This window comes from Fusarium subglutinans (assembly GCF_013396075.1).
Source record: "Fusarium subglutinans strain NRRL 66333 chromosome Unknown NRRL66333_c0000235, whole genome shotgun sequence".
In the NCBI taxonomy this organism is placed as follows: Eukaryota; Fungi; Ascomycota; class Sordariomycetes; order Hypocreales; family Nectriaceae; genus Fusarium; species Fusarium subglutinans.
Window position 1 is genome coordinate 31,087 of NW_023502298.1, and position 13,155 is coordinate 44,241.

Consider the following 13,155-nt stretch of genomic DNA (forward strand, 5'->3'; position numbering starts at 1 on the left):
AGAGCCAGCAGTAGGAGGCTTGAGACTTCAACAATACGAGGTGAGTGAGTATAAGCTTTTGATCCGGTAGTCCCGGAGACGACAAGGGCAAGAGGAGCGAGAGACAGAGTCGTAGGCCGAGCCTTTTGAGGACAAAGAAAAGGAGAGTAAGATAAATAAGACAAAAGAGGCGCCTAGAGTGGTGATAGTGTATGTCCTGAGCCACGGGGCAGGCTAAGGAGAGGAGCTGGCGGACGCCAGAATAGCGATGGATATAAAAGAGGATGGGGCAGAAGAAAGAGAGAAGGGGAGGGAATTGACTAGGATTAATTACAGAGGAAAAGTAAAATAAAATAAAAAGGACTCCGAGGTCGAAAGTCGAAAGGAAAGGAAGGAAAATGGAAGAGCAAAGAAAATAAAGCAAGGTGGTCCATACAATTAACACTCTGCAAGGTATGGTCTGAGGTCGGGTTGGATCTCACATCCATGGAGCCCATCAATTGTCGTCGTCATAAGGACTGCTGCGGCCGGGGTTTTTTTTAGTGCAGGACCACCCATGGACACAATGGATCTGTCTGTGCATACGGACTTGCAGTTGGGTCAAACGGCCAAAGCTCCAGTGGACTTATAGGGAGGTACACACGTACCTTAGTTGGCAAATCTCCAACGGGCGGGCGGGCACCTAATGGAAATTGGAAAAGAAACAAACTATAAAAACCCTCCCTCATCTCTAAGAGGAAATCCCTGCACAAGCGGACTCTTTTACCCAGCCCAAACAAGGACTAACGCGTAGTAGATTAGATCTCGATTGGCAAAGCCAATTGAACGAACCAACCCAAGGATGCGCGTTCGTCACCCTGTGATTTACTGGTCCTCGGCTGAATATGGCCACAGGAAAATGACAAGGGGTGAGGGCTCCCCCTGGACCTGGCATTTCGGGGATGAGAAAGAATCAAGGCGTGCGCGTCTAGACGTTGACATGGATGGCGTGGTCCAAGGTTTGAGACTGAGTGTGCTGTAGATAAACAGGAAATGGCTGCTCAAACCAAGACGCTCTTATGCATCTCTTACTTTCTACCAAGGTACGTGTAAGCTGTAAACCGTAACTAAACGTTGGCCGCTGATGACCCCCAGAATGCTCTTCCAAGGATGATAATTACCTTCCATGACGGGCAGTGGACGTGGTGAGTGGTCATGATGGACCATGATGATGCTGAAACCCATCATTATTTCGGCTCTGGATGTTGGGTTTGTTCACGACAAGGCCAATCATCAAATGCGCGGGGTACCCTGCCTGCCATGCCCTGGTAATGCATGCAAATGTGAAGTGACAATGCCAATTGATGGTCAGTGTTCGCGGCCAGACTCATCAATAAGTGCTCGTTTCAGACTTTCAGCTGCCATGGTTTGATTGTAAGCCCCATCATCATCATCATCATCATCATCATCATCCAATACCACGATAGTGTAGTTGATGAGACTTTGAAGTCTGCAATCCCTCCCCGAAATAGGTACCTTACTAACCCATCTTCCATCAAAACCGTCCATTTCGCTTCAAGCCCAACTTCTTCCAGTAAATTCCCAGGTCATCATGGCCACGAGATTCTGCACAAGAATTGCGGCTTGTGCGCTTGTATTCGTAAGTTGGTGGAGCTGCCGCCCAATGCTCTAGTCCAGCTCAGGCCAGTCCCTTGATCCTTTTGACATATCATCAACATCGTATTCATTGATCTCGTGTCACCTCTAACTCTCCTTCTTTTCTCCCGACTGTCGTGCACTCTGACAGGATCTCGTGCTGAGCAAAACCTCTGTTCTGCATAATCCTTATCTGCCGTATTGCCGGACGTCGCATCAACTTACGAGCTTTTGCAACCCGCGTAGTCGCACTTCACAAGCCTAACTACGTACCTTAGTAGGTAAGTAGGTAGGCAAGGTAGGCAAACAAGGCTTGCTTGATAGGGCATCATAGAGCTTGCGATTGGCGTGCATTAAGCCATCAGCCAGACGACGCAGCGTCCTCGTTCAGGATAAGCTCTAGCATGATGAACTCCGATCGACTTGTATCTCAAGGGATGGGCCGTTCTGGAACTTCCATCTCATACATAATCATCTTTGACGAACTTGCGTCACGGCACAGGAGAAGCTGAGGCTGAAGCTTGGATATCTGAGTGATCCAGGCGATGTGCTTAACCGTCCAGCACAGCCATTAATACAGCTCGCCGTTGGCGGTTAAAGAGCCACTTCAGTATGGCGTTGAGCGGCGTGGCATCTCGTGGTGAAACCGTGATCATCCGTCAATATGGAAGATTGTCAGCAAAGGTCACCCGGTTCTCAGGCCAATGGCCGGCGACTCCGTGAAGCTACAGGACGACACTGCAACGGCCGTATTGAATCTACACTTGCAGGAGCTAAGTTAGTTAGCTTTCCATCCACAGAAACCCCTGCCCAGAGACCCTTGACGACCTGCACTACATGCACCTACAGTACAGTCTACAGCACCTCATGGATCATGTCATGTGGGTTTTGATGCTCGGCACGAGCGAACGACGCCGGCTCCAATGTGCTCTATAAAAAAACCAACGCCCCCACTGATATCCATACTTAATGGGCGATTAATTACTTGCGCTACATAAATCCAGGGACCAGACTAATAAAAGTTGCCGTCCTCCGTCATCTACCTAAGTAGTGATACTCTATTTTTCATGGCGGTTCCCTTGTTTGTGGATAACTCAACTCAGTCACCATCCCCCGCTGACCGCTCAACTGCATACCTACCTAGCTTAGAGACACGTGGATAATGAGGTTCCTAATGTTTGGGGAATGGCATGTCCATGGCTACTGAGGACCAGTGTACACTGACATCGACAAGAGGTGTTGAGACTTGACATAGACCGCTTACAAATATTTGGACAATGTGGGAACCTTGAAGCACTACTGAAAAATTGAAAGTTATGTACTGGAAACCCACACCCAGTCGACCAATATTCTGCAACTGTGTTATTTCCACCTCTTCAATTTCGCCCATCGTCGACAAGAAACCCATCCTTGAAGCCTTTCATGCCTGAAGTGGTAATCAGGAGTTCAATTGGACTTGTGGTCAATCTTACAACACTCTGTAGTCTCTCGAGTATCGCTTGGGACAACAGACCAGCGGCTTATTGTCATCCCTAAACACGAGGTATGTCCGAACGACGGCTGTCGGCGGAGACGTTCAGATATATGATACCTGTCCCGCAAGATGCTCTCTGACAAGAAAGAGCTGTTCAGTGATGCGAAATTTCCACTGAAAATGATGTGTCATGGTTTTCTGATTTGAGGCTCTTGATGCTTTGCTAATATCCCTTACTTTGGCCCTGGATACAACGTCGTGGGTTTGCTACGTTTCTGATGAGAGGATCCTCACCACCTTAATACTCCTCTCGATGTAACTTGATTCGGTAACGATAAGTGTTGTTGTGGCAGTGGCTATTCTCAACCCATAGTATCTGAGTAATCATCATGCCATGCTTTAGGCCATACCAAGAGCTTATCCTTTTTGTTTGGCTTAGTCGGGTATAATGAATCTGGACGGATTTGAAGCAAGTCGTATTGTGATGATGGAAATTCCATCACAAGGAGTAACAAAGTTGAGGCTTTGATTCAATGAGTTTAATGCATGGTAAAGAATTTGGCGATATGAAGCCCTCCACAGTTCCTGTATTTTAGGGTAAGAAGATGATTGCTCATACCCGGCCAAGAGTTCAAGCAACGAAATGATGAACAAATCTCTCTCTCAATTTATACAAATTCCGAGGTACGGTAATTCTGATGGCCACCTGAGGTCCGAGGAAGATATCCCTTTTTCAACTACTAAGGTAGTAAGATCTCGGTAAGTAAAGGGGCGAGACCAAACTACGGCAGGCAAGTAAACTGCCCAGACACTGAGACAAAGCTACATGGTCCACGCTAGCTTGTATTGGGTGAGTTTTGCCGTGACAATCAGGACGGTGACATCTATAAGTTGATAGTAAGGACATGATCTACGACAAGGAGTCATACATACAACACAGGGCAGATTATCTACTAGCTTACCTTTTACTGTATACGAAGCTGCCATCTTGTATTTAAATTGACAACTTCGCAATGGTCTAGCTCCGAGAGTTTTATCTGCTCGTGATGCCCTGCAACTGGTATCAACAGTGATTGTCTGGCCAATCAGATCTATCAACACTCGTCGATAATTGTTCTCACGATCAGTCGGTATTTTCGACCGCTTTACCGTCTCCGCCGTCTGACCGCCTTCCTAAACAAGCAAAATCTTCCACCACCCATCAGCGACTTCGGAAATCGGCCTTCGGTTTCCATTTTTCATAGGAGAGCTCCCCCCTCATCCTCTCTTCCTTTAAACCGTCAAACGCCTCAGCTTTCTTTTGCACCCCGCAAAGGCAAAAGCAGAAGCAAAATATTGCCTTCTGCGCCTGGATTAGGTATATATATATATACATATATCTCTTCACGCTTCCGTACAACCTCGCACGAGCCCATTTTCAAGGTTCAATCGCTCAGCCGAGAGCAAGACAACAAATAAACAGAGCTTCATTTCTAAGGCGGGGGTCTCCAAAGCAAAGCTCCACCATGTCTTCTCCGGGAGACAAACACTCGCTCTTTGCGAGGCACTACATTGATTATGTCTACGCCCCTGGCCTGCTTCTCGTCGTTGGCACTCTTATCGTCAAGAAGGAATGGACTCCTTGGGCTGCTCTTGTCGCCGTAGTATTCGGCCTTTACAACTTCATGGCCTTCCGTAAGTTGCCGCCAGATGAGATCTGCCCCAAAGTCAATGTTGACTAACTTGGAATCGCATCGCAGAGGTCAAGACAACTCTTAAGCCCGATGTCTTTCAGGAGTTCGAGCTCGAGGAGAAGACCATCGTCTCTCACAATGTCGCCATGTATGCCGCCCTGTTCTCGTTCTGTTCGGTATACTGATCTCACAACAGCTACCGTTTCAAGCTCCCCAGCCCCAAGCACATTCTCGGTCTTCCCATCGGCCAGCACATCTCAATTGGCGCTCCCTGCCCCCAGCCCGATGGCACTACCAAGGAGATTGTTCGTTCATATACTCCCATCTCTGGTGACCACCAGCCCGGCCACGTCGACCTCTTGATCAAGTCTTATCCTCAGGGCAACATCTCCAAGCACATGGCCTCTCTTACCGTCGGTCAGACCATCAAGGTCCGTGGCCCTAAGGGCGCCTTTGTCTACACTCCCAATATGGTTCGACACTTTGGTATGATTGCTGGCGGTACTGGAATCACTCCCATGCTCCAAGTCATCCGCGCCATCGTTCGCGGCCGAGCTGCCGGAGACAAGACCGAGGTCGACCTCATCTTTGCCAACGTTACTGCCCAGGATATCCTTCTCAAGGAGGACCTTGACGCTCTCACGAAGCAGGACTCTGGTATCCGCGTCCACTACGTCCTCGACAAGCCCGAGGAGGGTTGGACTGGTGGTGTTGGCTACGTCACTGCCGACATGATTGACGTAAGTTCTCGCACGCTCAACTTTGCTATTTTATTTTCAGCAACTGACAATGTTCTAGAAATATCTTCCCAAGCCTGCCGATGATGTCAAGATTCTTCTGTGCGGTCCTCCTCCTATGATTAGCGGTCTCAAGAAGGCAACAGAGAGCCTCGGATTCAAGAAGGCCCGTCCTGTCAGCAAGCTCGTTGACCAGGTCTTTGCCTTCTAAGCATACCAATTTCTCCAGCTTCATAGCCTGTGCCAATTCCTTACTCCTCCCAATAAGGAACCATGCAGGGCTCATCAATAGCAATGTAAAACCCAGCCACCTCATAGATATATATACATATATATACAGAAAATGAGCTTACAAGAGACGGAATGATACATAAAGTCTGAAATTACAGGACACGGCCGCTGAGGAGGCGCACATCCTAGGAATAGATGAAGAACCACGATACGTGAAGACATGTCAATTCACGTTAGTTGTTTTACCACAATTTATTCATTTAATCTCAAGTATCATCCCTGTCGGGGCACACCACAGTCGAAATGATCAATTGTGTTAAACTCCCCTACGCCATGATGTTAAAACCATCTAACTTATGACACAAATAATCTCAACCGGAGGGAATCCTTTCTCAGCTTATATTAGCAATGTAACATTCTTAATTATCAACTTTTGGTCCCTTTTACTCGTCTTCGTCTGCGTCGGCCATGCTGGTATCTGCAACAAGACGAGACTCATCACCAGAAGCTTGCGCAGGTGCATCCCCATCCACATTGTCCTCTTCGTCACTGTCAACGACACGTCCACGACGAGCTCGCTTGTGCTGTTGGCGCGGAGCGATCTCCTCCTCGTCATCGTCTTCGCCTTCCTGGTTGGCGCCGTCGTCGACCTCCATCTTGTCATTCTCGGCAACCTTTTCCTCGGCCTCAGACAGAGGAGTCTCTTCGCGATCGATGTTTCTCTCAGCACGCTCGAGTTCATCGTCTTCGTTCTCGTTCTCTTCGTCGCTGTCAACAACAATCTCGGCCGACTTGAACTTGGATGATTCTTTCTTCGTCAGACGACGGCGCTTCTTTGTACGTTCCTCTTCTTCCTCAGACTCATCGTCTTGACGGTCACTCTTCTTCTTCTTCTTTCCTCCTGATCTCTTGGGCTTTGATTCTCCCGAGGTCTTTGGAGCGGTCTTCCGCTTTCGTTTTATCTTCTCTCCCGTCTCGCTATCAGTCGTCATTTCGGCCTCGGCGCGAGCCCGTTCCTCTTCGGCGCGCTTTTCAGCCAGAGCCTTATCTTGCGCAGCAATCTCTTCACGTTCTTTCCTTATCTTTTCCTGTCGCTCCCGTTCTGCTTCCAAAGCCTTTTGACGAGTTTCTTCACGTCGACGGAGCTCGGCCTCTCGTAGCTCTTTGGCTGCCTGTATTTTCTCCTTATTCTTCTCCTCCCACTCTTTCTGCTTACCGATGGCTCGTTCAAGCTGTTTACGCAAGGTGTTGCGGGCCATGTTCGCACGCTGCTCGACATCGTGCTTAGGGTAAGGGGTTTGAGGATGCGTCGCGATCTCATCCAGTGATGCGATGGCAGCCTCAAGGCCCGCGGCGGCCTTTTCGAGCTGCTCTGTCGAACGCTTGTTCTCTGGTAATCCTTGGACCATTGTAACAAGCTGGATTTGCACGAAAGCCACGTTGAACTTGTAATGCATCTGTTCAGGAGCAACCTCGAGAGCCTATTGATTAGGACTAAGCATATGTACAAAGTACAACGACGTATGGGAGGGGGCCACTGACCTTCTGCGCACACTCAAGCGCCTTAATGTGTGCATCCACATCACGTTCGGTCCGCCCACGATTCAACCATGTTCGACCCAAACAAGCGAGGATTGTTGCATCGTTGGCCTTGCCATCTTTGGAAAGCGCAATCTCATAGTGCTCAATGGCCTTGGAGTATTGTCTGAGCTCAGCATATATGTGTCCCAGGTTAACATAGAGGTGGGAGTCCCTGATAGTTTCTCGGACCTTGTTGAAAATCCCAAGTGCCGCCTTATAATCCTTCTTGTCCTCGACAAGAGCGATGGCCACACCCTGCGCAGCATAAGCGTTCTTTGGATCCAGCGACAGTGCCTTGTCAAAAAACTCAACAGCCTTGCCGTAGGTTGCACTTCGTTTTTGTTTTTCCGAGTCCGATTCACGGCGCATCTCTCGTGCCTGCATGAGATACAGATTACCCATGCCCACGAGAGCGTGTCTATCATGTTTGTCATAATTTTGGAGCGTATGCTTGAAATGGCGGAACTCGTTGTCCTCGCCCAGGTTGGCTGGGCGTTTCCTTGAGCCAACTCGGCCCAGATACCAGCCGTACAAGGCCCGGACCTCCAAGTCGGTATTGTTCTCCTGGTACAACTTGGCGACAGCGTCGGGCCCTTCCTTGTTTGGGTTCTTCCTGAGTTTGATGTAGGCAAGTCTGGCGCGAGCATCCGTGTAATCATCGTGGCGAGCCAAGAGACTTTCGTACACCTCGACAGCCTTGTCTGTGAGACCTCTGGATTCGTAGCTTCGAGCCAAGTTGAAGCTGATTGTGGATACCAGGGCATCTGTGTCCATCTCAGGGTCCTTCTCGCCAATTTTCATGCAAGCACCTAGCGCGGCCTCAAACAGGTCACTCGCAAGCTCATGTTTCTCAGCTTGTGAGTGGAAACAGCCGATGTTATTAAGCAATTGAGGGGGCAGCGACTTGCGAAGCGCAGCCTTGATCTCGGCCTCATCAGTAACATCTTCAGGGTTTTCAGATGCCGGGACCTGGTCCAATTCCAGTTGCTCAACTTGTTGCAAGCATTGCAAAGCCTTGTCAGGGTGATCCGTCTCGTACAGGCGTGCCAAGTTGAGGAGAACTGAGGCATCCGGAGATAGTGCCTTCTTCGGGTCCTTCCAGGCATTCCGTACGCCCTCAAGAAGAGCGGTTGCTTTCTTGAGTTCAGCAGACTTGTCCTCCTTGTTGTCGCTAACCTGGTTAGCGAAGACTTCCTCGGCGTACAGTGTGCCCAGGAGAATCATGGCCTCATGGTTCTTGGACTGTTGAATCATCTTTTCCAAACGAAGCTTGGCTTCTCCCAGGTCGTTTTTCAAAACTGAGAGCTGAGCAACACCAAATTTAGCAGGAAGGTAGCCCGTCTCAGTGCCTCCGCGAGCTTCATCGGCACGGCGATAGTAATCCGTCGCACGCTCCGTATCACCGTCATAATGCTCTTTTCTCGCAAGCATGTACCAACCATCACTGGCAATGGCATTGACGTCTGTATATTGAATAGCTTTGTGCGCCAGCTTGTCGGCATTGTCCCACGACTTTCGAGACAAGAAGTAGCCGGCAAAAGTCGAGCAGGTAAGGGGGAGGTTTTTGTCAAGTTTGAAAGACTTTTGTGTGTATTCCGTCATGGCCTTCTTGTAGAGCTTCAGGAATTCGTCGCTGTTTACTGGTACATGACCGCTCGCATCCAGGTAGTAGAGACCGAGGAGAATGTTGGCAACCTTTGAATCAGGGTTAATTTCAATGCACCTCTCCCAGGCCATCTTGGCGTCATCCTTGAAGCCAAGCTGCCAGAAACAGCAGCCAATACCAATTCGGGGATCCGGGTCAACCAAGTCAGGCATCTTTTGCAGAACATCCTGGTAAATTGTGAGCGACTCCGGGTACTTGTGCATTGAAAATAAAGCACGAGCTTTTCCCATCAGTGCAAGCATGTTTTTTCCCTGGGAGACTCGTAGGGCATCGTCAAAGGACTTCACGGCAGTCTTAAGGAGCTCGTGCTTCTCGGAACCGATGCCTCCAGTAGTTTTGGACGGTGCCTGCAAAGAGGCTCGTAGAAGAAGGAGAACGCCGCGGGCGAGAAAGATGGGAGGAAACGATGGGTTGAGTCGAGCGGCATCGTTGAGGGAGGATGTCGCGAGCTGAAGATAAAACTCCTTTGTCTTGGCCTCAGACACAGAGGTGCCCTCGGGTGCGACACGGGGAGCCTCTCTGCTCTTCCACAGATACATCCAACATAGACAACAGATCATGCTGACTTTATCGCGCGGGTTCGAACTGTTGCTTTGGATGGCGCTACCGCCTCGCTGGAGCATCTCGATGGCATGGTCGATCTTGTGTTGTTTGGCATAAGCTAGAGCGACGGTCATCCAGTACGTTTTGGCGGCGCGCTCGTTCTCGAAGAGCGTACAGAGTTCGGTAGGGTCATCGACGAGGTCCTCGAGGTCGATTTCAACAGCCTCATCTTCCTGGTCACCTTGGACGGGGATGTCGATGGCGGAAGGGATGTCAGTAAATCGGGTACTGGCCGGCGCGGACCGTGTTCCGCCATTGACACCATTCGCCGCGGCTGTTTGCGAAGAGGACATTGTGGATAAAGAATGGCGTGAGGGTAAAAGAGTGGTGTTGTTCGTTCGGGAGCAAAAAAGTTGGTTCGAGGAACGCGTCGCTTGGAGCTGGTAGCAATGCGCCTCGAGTTAAAGGAGGATCAGCTCATCGAGTGGTTCAAAGACCAAGTGACATAATCAATCGCAGAATCTGAGCGAGCCTGTGTGATATTATCTACGCGGAGGAGAGGAAGGCGGGTTGTGATGATGCCGTATGAAGTTTTGGACGTTTCAACTTGGTCTTGTTGCATCGCTGAATGAAGGAGAATCTGAGAAGCTGCACCCAGACAGCCTAGGTCTTGCAATGCGGTACGTACTTCGGTGCATATTAGTGGGACGAGATCCACTCGCTGATTGGCCAATGACTTACACGGCGAAATCTCCAGCTTGAGGTGACCACAACCTATGACAGTCAGGCTCTTTAATAATAAATTTAAATCTAAAAAAAAGCTTGGGCTAATAGCAGTACTAAGGCATTGTATGTATATGTTGCTACTCGGTTTGCTGCAAATAGGACCGTTTATGCCTTCATAGACTACCTATATAACAGTGCTTTACTATATCCGGGTATAATAATTAGAACAAATAAAGGCGGTAGCTACTTTCCCATATGAGTTTCTATATTACTGGTTGTTCTGTATTTTATCTCATGGCTCTTATCAATGTCCTGTGTGCTCGTTTTTCCTAGGCTCATAGACTACATTAGCTAGAACAGAGCATATTCCTACGCAGTGTATTTCCCACTGTTCGTACTTCTCGAGCATCACTATATCGTTAGGTATGTGCGGCATCACAGTCCCCCTAATAGCTCCAGGCTCTCTTCTTCCAGTTTCAAGCACGAATGTTTCTATATAGATAGGTAAGGTAGTCGTGTTACTTATATCGCTCACAGGCCCGGTGTGGTAGCCGGGTGAACACTGGGCAGCTGGCAGACAGTGTCAGCCAACTTTACAACGATAAGTTCTCAAGCTCGGAAATTCATATCCCTCCTGGAGATTCAGATATGTTTTTGATTCGAGGTATCTAGCCTCATTTCTCTTCTTCCTTCATGCCGTCAATAACTCATGGGAAGGATATCATCTTCTCCGTCCTCGCGCATCCCCTAGGAGGACTTTCTCTCAACTTCTTCATCCTCTCAAGTTTGCGAGGTTCAATTAATCTATCACTTAGGTGCAGATAAAACAATCTGGAAAGCTTCTGTGCTATGGCCCCCGTTCCTCCTATGAACCAGACGGGCATCGCCTGGTCCAACATATTGAGCCTTTATGTTCGAGGTCACAAGTGTTTGGGCTGGGACTGCATGACTACCTCTGAACAAGCAGGTATCATCACCAGTGCTACAGTCATCTTGATCGTTCTTCTCTTTGCCTACATGTACTACCTGGGAAGAATAACGACAGCTCACCAGGAAATTGTCCTCCGCCGCCAACGGAGGCGTAGAAGACGCCCGTTCGCCCTTGTCCCAACTGTTTCACTAGTACAACTACCTCCTGTTCCGAGATTCCCAAGCCAGCAGGTATCATACCAGCCTGTGCTCTATCACCCCCCTCTCGCTCCAGTTGCCCTCCCGCATCTTCAGGGCCCTTCGGCAGTGATTCCTCAGCAGCAGATTCCAGTGTTTCTACCTGTTCAGCCAACTACTTACGTTGAACCACGGCCAGTATTTCAATCCAGGACTCGCCAGAATGAGCCAGTCAGACCAATACAGCGTTCTGGGTTTTGTCCAGCTTCTATGTCTTCAAGCGGTTTACCCCCCCGGCATCCTTCATGGCGTCAGCGTCTCCGTCAGGTATTTGGGCTTCCTCTGGGAAGAGCTTCGACCGTGGGTAGCGAATCAGTTCCCGGAACTCCTACCATGGCACAGTCTCGGCTTGAAGGCTCTCATCGGGAATCGAACGCATACAGATCTACGGATAAACAAACAGAGGCTCATAAAGTACCTCGGACCAGTCAAGACCTTGGGCACGATAGTGGTCCCTCGGATCACTCTCGGGGAAGTGACAGGAGCGGCACAGCTGGCAGTGATAGAATCCGGTCGCCGGGCTCTGCCGCAGCGACAGTTCATAGTGATGATTATGATCTAATCTCCAATGTGCAACTACCGCATACTCATCAGAATGCATCCGACGGGCAAAGGTCGCGCGCGCAAACAAATCTGTCAAACGCCAATGATAGCAACCTGTCAGATTATCACAACCCTTTGGCCATGTTACCTCTTACACCCCCTTTCAAACCCATGGAAAGGCCACCGACTCCCAAGTCTGAAGTGCTGGACACTCGGCAGCATATTCGCCAACTCGAAGTTGTGATACCTGGGTAAGGGTACGCTCGTATATCAGATTCATATAATACTAACATACCATCAGGCGACAATCTCGTGCTTCTACGTCGACATTGTCCCGTCAGTCACCCGTTAGGACATATCATCCTGAGTGTGAGCAGCACCACCGAGGCCGTGAGATGCACAGAAGAAATTGGGACAGCACGTCAGTTTATGGGTTCACATTCTTGGTTCTGATTGATGCTGATGTATTGGCTTAGATATACCAATGCAAACTACGTGACTGAAGGCACGACTGGCCCTTCAACACCTCAGCCCACTCATCAAGGGGGTGGCATCTACTAGCCATGCGCTTGAGACTTGAACACAACACGTCGGTTGCTTAAAAGAGTAGAATTGCAAGGTATTGAACCAAGGGATCTAGTTCGGAGATACTAGATCTCTTTGCAGGGATGTGTTGACGGTTACAAGGTCATCAGTAACAAGATTGTTGGTGTATAATTGAGCCAATGTAACAGTCAACACACACCCGAACTCGGCCTGGACCAGCCAGGCTCCGTGGAGGTCACAGGTAGCCAACTTTCCACTTTCCATTTCCTATGCTGTTGGCCCGTTCTCCGATAAAACAAGGAGTCAAAGGAAACTAGTCTCAAGTTTTAGTAGACTTGGAGTAATAACACAGTCTTTTTGTCATCAGGGTAAAAACCACTAGGCATTTGTATACCTACTATGGTAAGGTTAGTAGGTATGAAAAGCGACGTCCAAACATGCGGCATAAGGTCACGTGCCCACCTGCATATCAACTACCTACCCTACCCTATACTGACCCTCCGCTCTCGGAGCTCCATAGAAATTTCCTGTGTGACGCATTGGAAGCCACAAGCCATATTCATTCATTCTTAAATGGCCTCAGACCATCGCTCTGTTACATCTAGGGTCGACATATCGAGAGTCTAGATTTATCAACGCCCTTGGCCTCTCAAA

At 49.2% G+C, this 13,155-nt stretch overlaps 3 protein-coding genes across 3 annotated transcripts; 2 read left to right on the forward strand and 1 right to left on the reverse strand.

The window, feature by feature from the left end:
• Positions 1-4,593: 4,593 nt before the first annotated feature.
• FSUBG_11809 (NADH-cytochrome b5 reductase 1) lies at positions 4,594-5,709 on the forward strand (the record flags this gene model as incomplete). The annotated part of the gene is made up of 4 exons (XM_036676531.1): positions 4,594-4,762; positions 4,828-4,909; positions 4,958-5,501; positions 5,560-5,709. The coding sequence occupies 4 exons, from the start codon at positions 4,594-4,596 to the stop codon at positions 5,707-5,709; spliced, it is 945 nt and encodes a 314-aa protein (XP_036532712.1).
• Positions 5,710-6,172: 463 nt separating this feature from the next.
• On the reverse strand, positions 6,173-9,872 carry FSUBG_11810 (tetratricopeptide repeat 1; the record flags this gene model as incomplete). Its single annotated transcript, XM_036676533.1, has 2 exons — positions 6,173-7,210; positions 7,272-9,872. The coding sequence occupies 2 exons, from the start codon at positions 9,870-9,872 to the stop codon at positions 6,173-6,175; spliced, it is 3,639 nt and encodes a 1,212-aa protein (XP_036532713.1).
• Positions 9,873-11,094: 1,222 nt separating this feature from the next.
• Positions 11,095-12,516, forward strand: FSUBG_11811 (aminoadipate-semialdehyde dehydrogenase large subunit; the record flags this gene model as incomplete). The annotated part of the gene is made up of 3 exons (XM_036676534.1): positions 11,095-12,206; positions 12,257-12,376; positions 12,432-12,516. 3 exons carry the CDS (start codon positions 11,095-11,097, stop codon positions 12,514-12,516), a joined length of 1,317 nt encoding a protein of 438 aa, XP_036532714.1.
• Between the last annotated feature and the right edge of the window lie 639 nt (positions 12,517-13,155).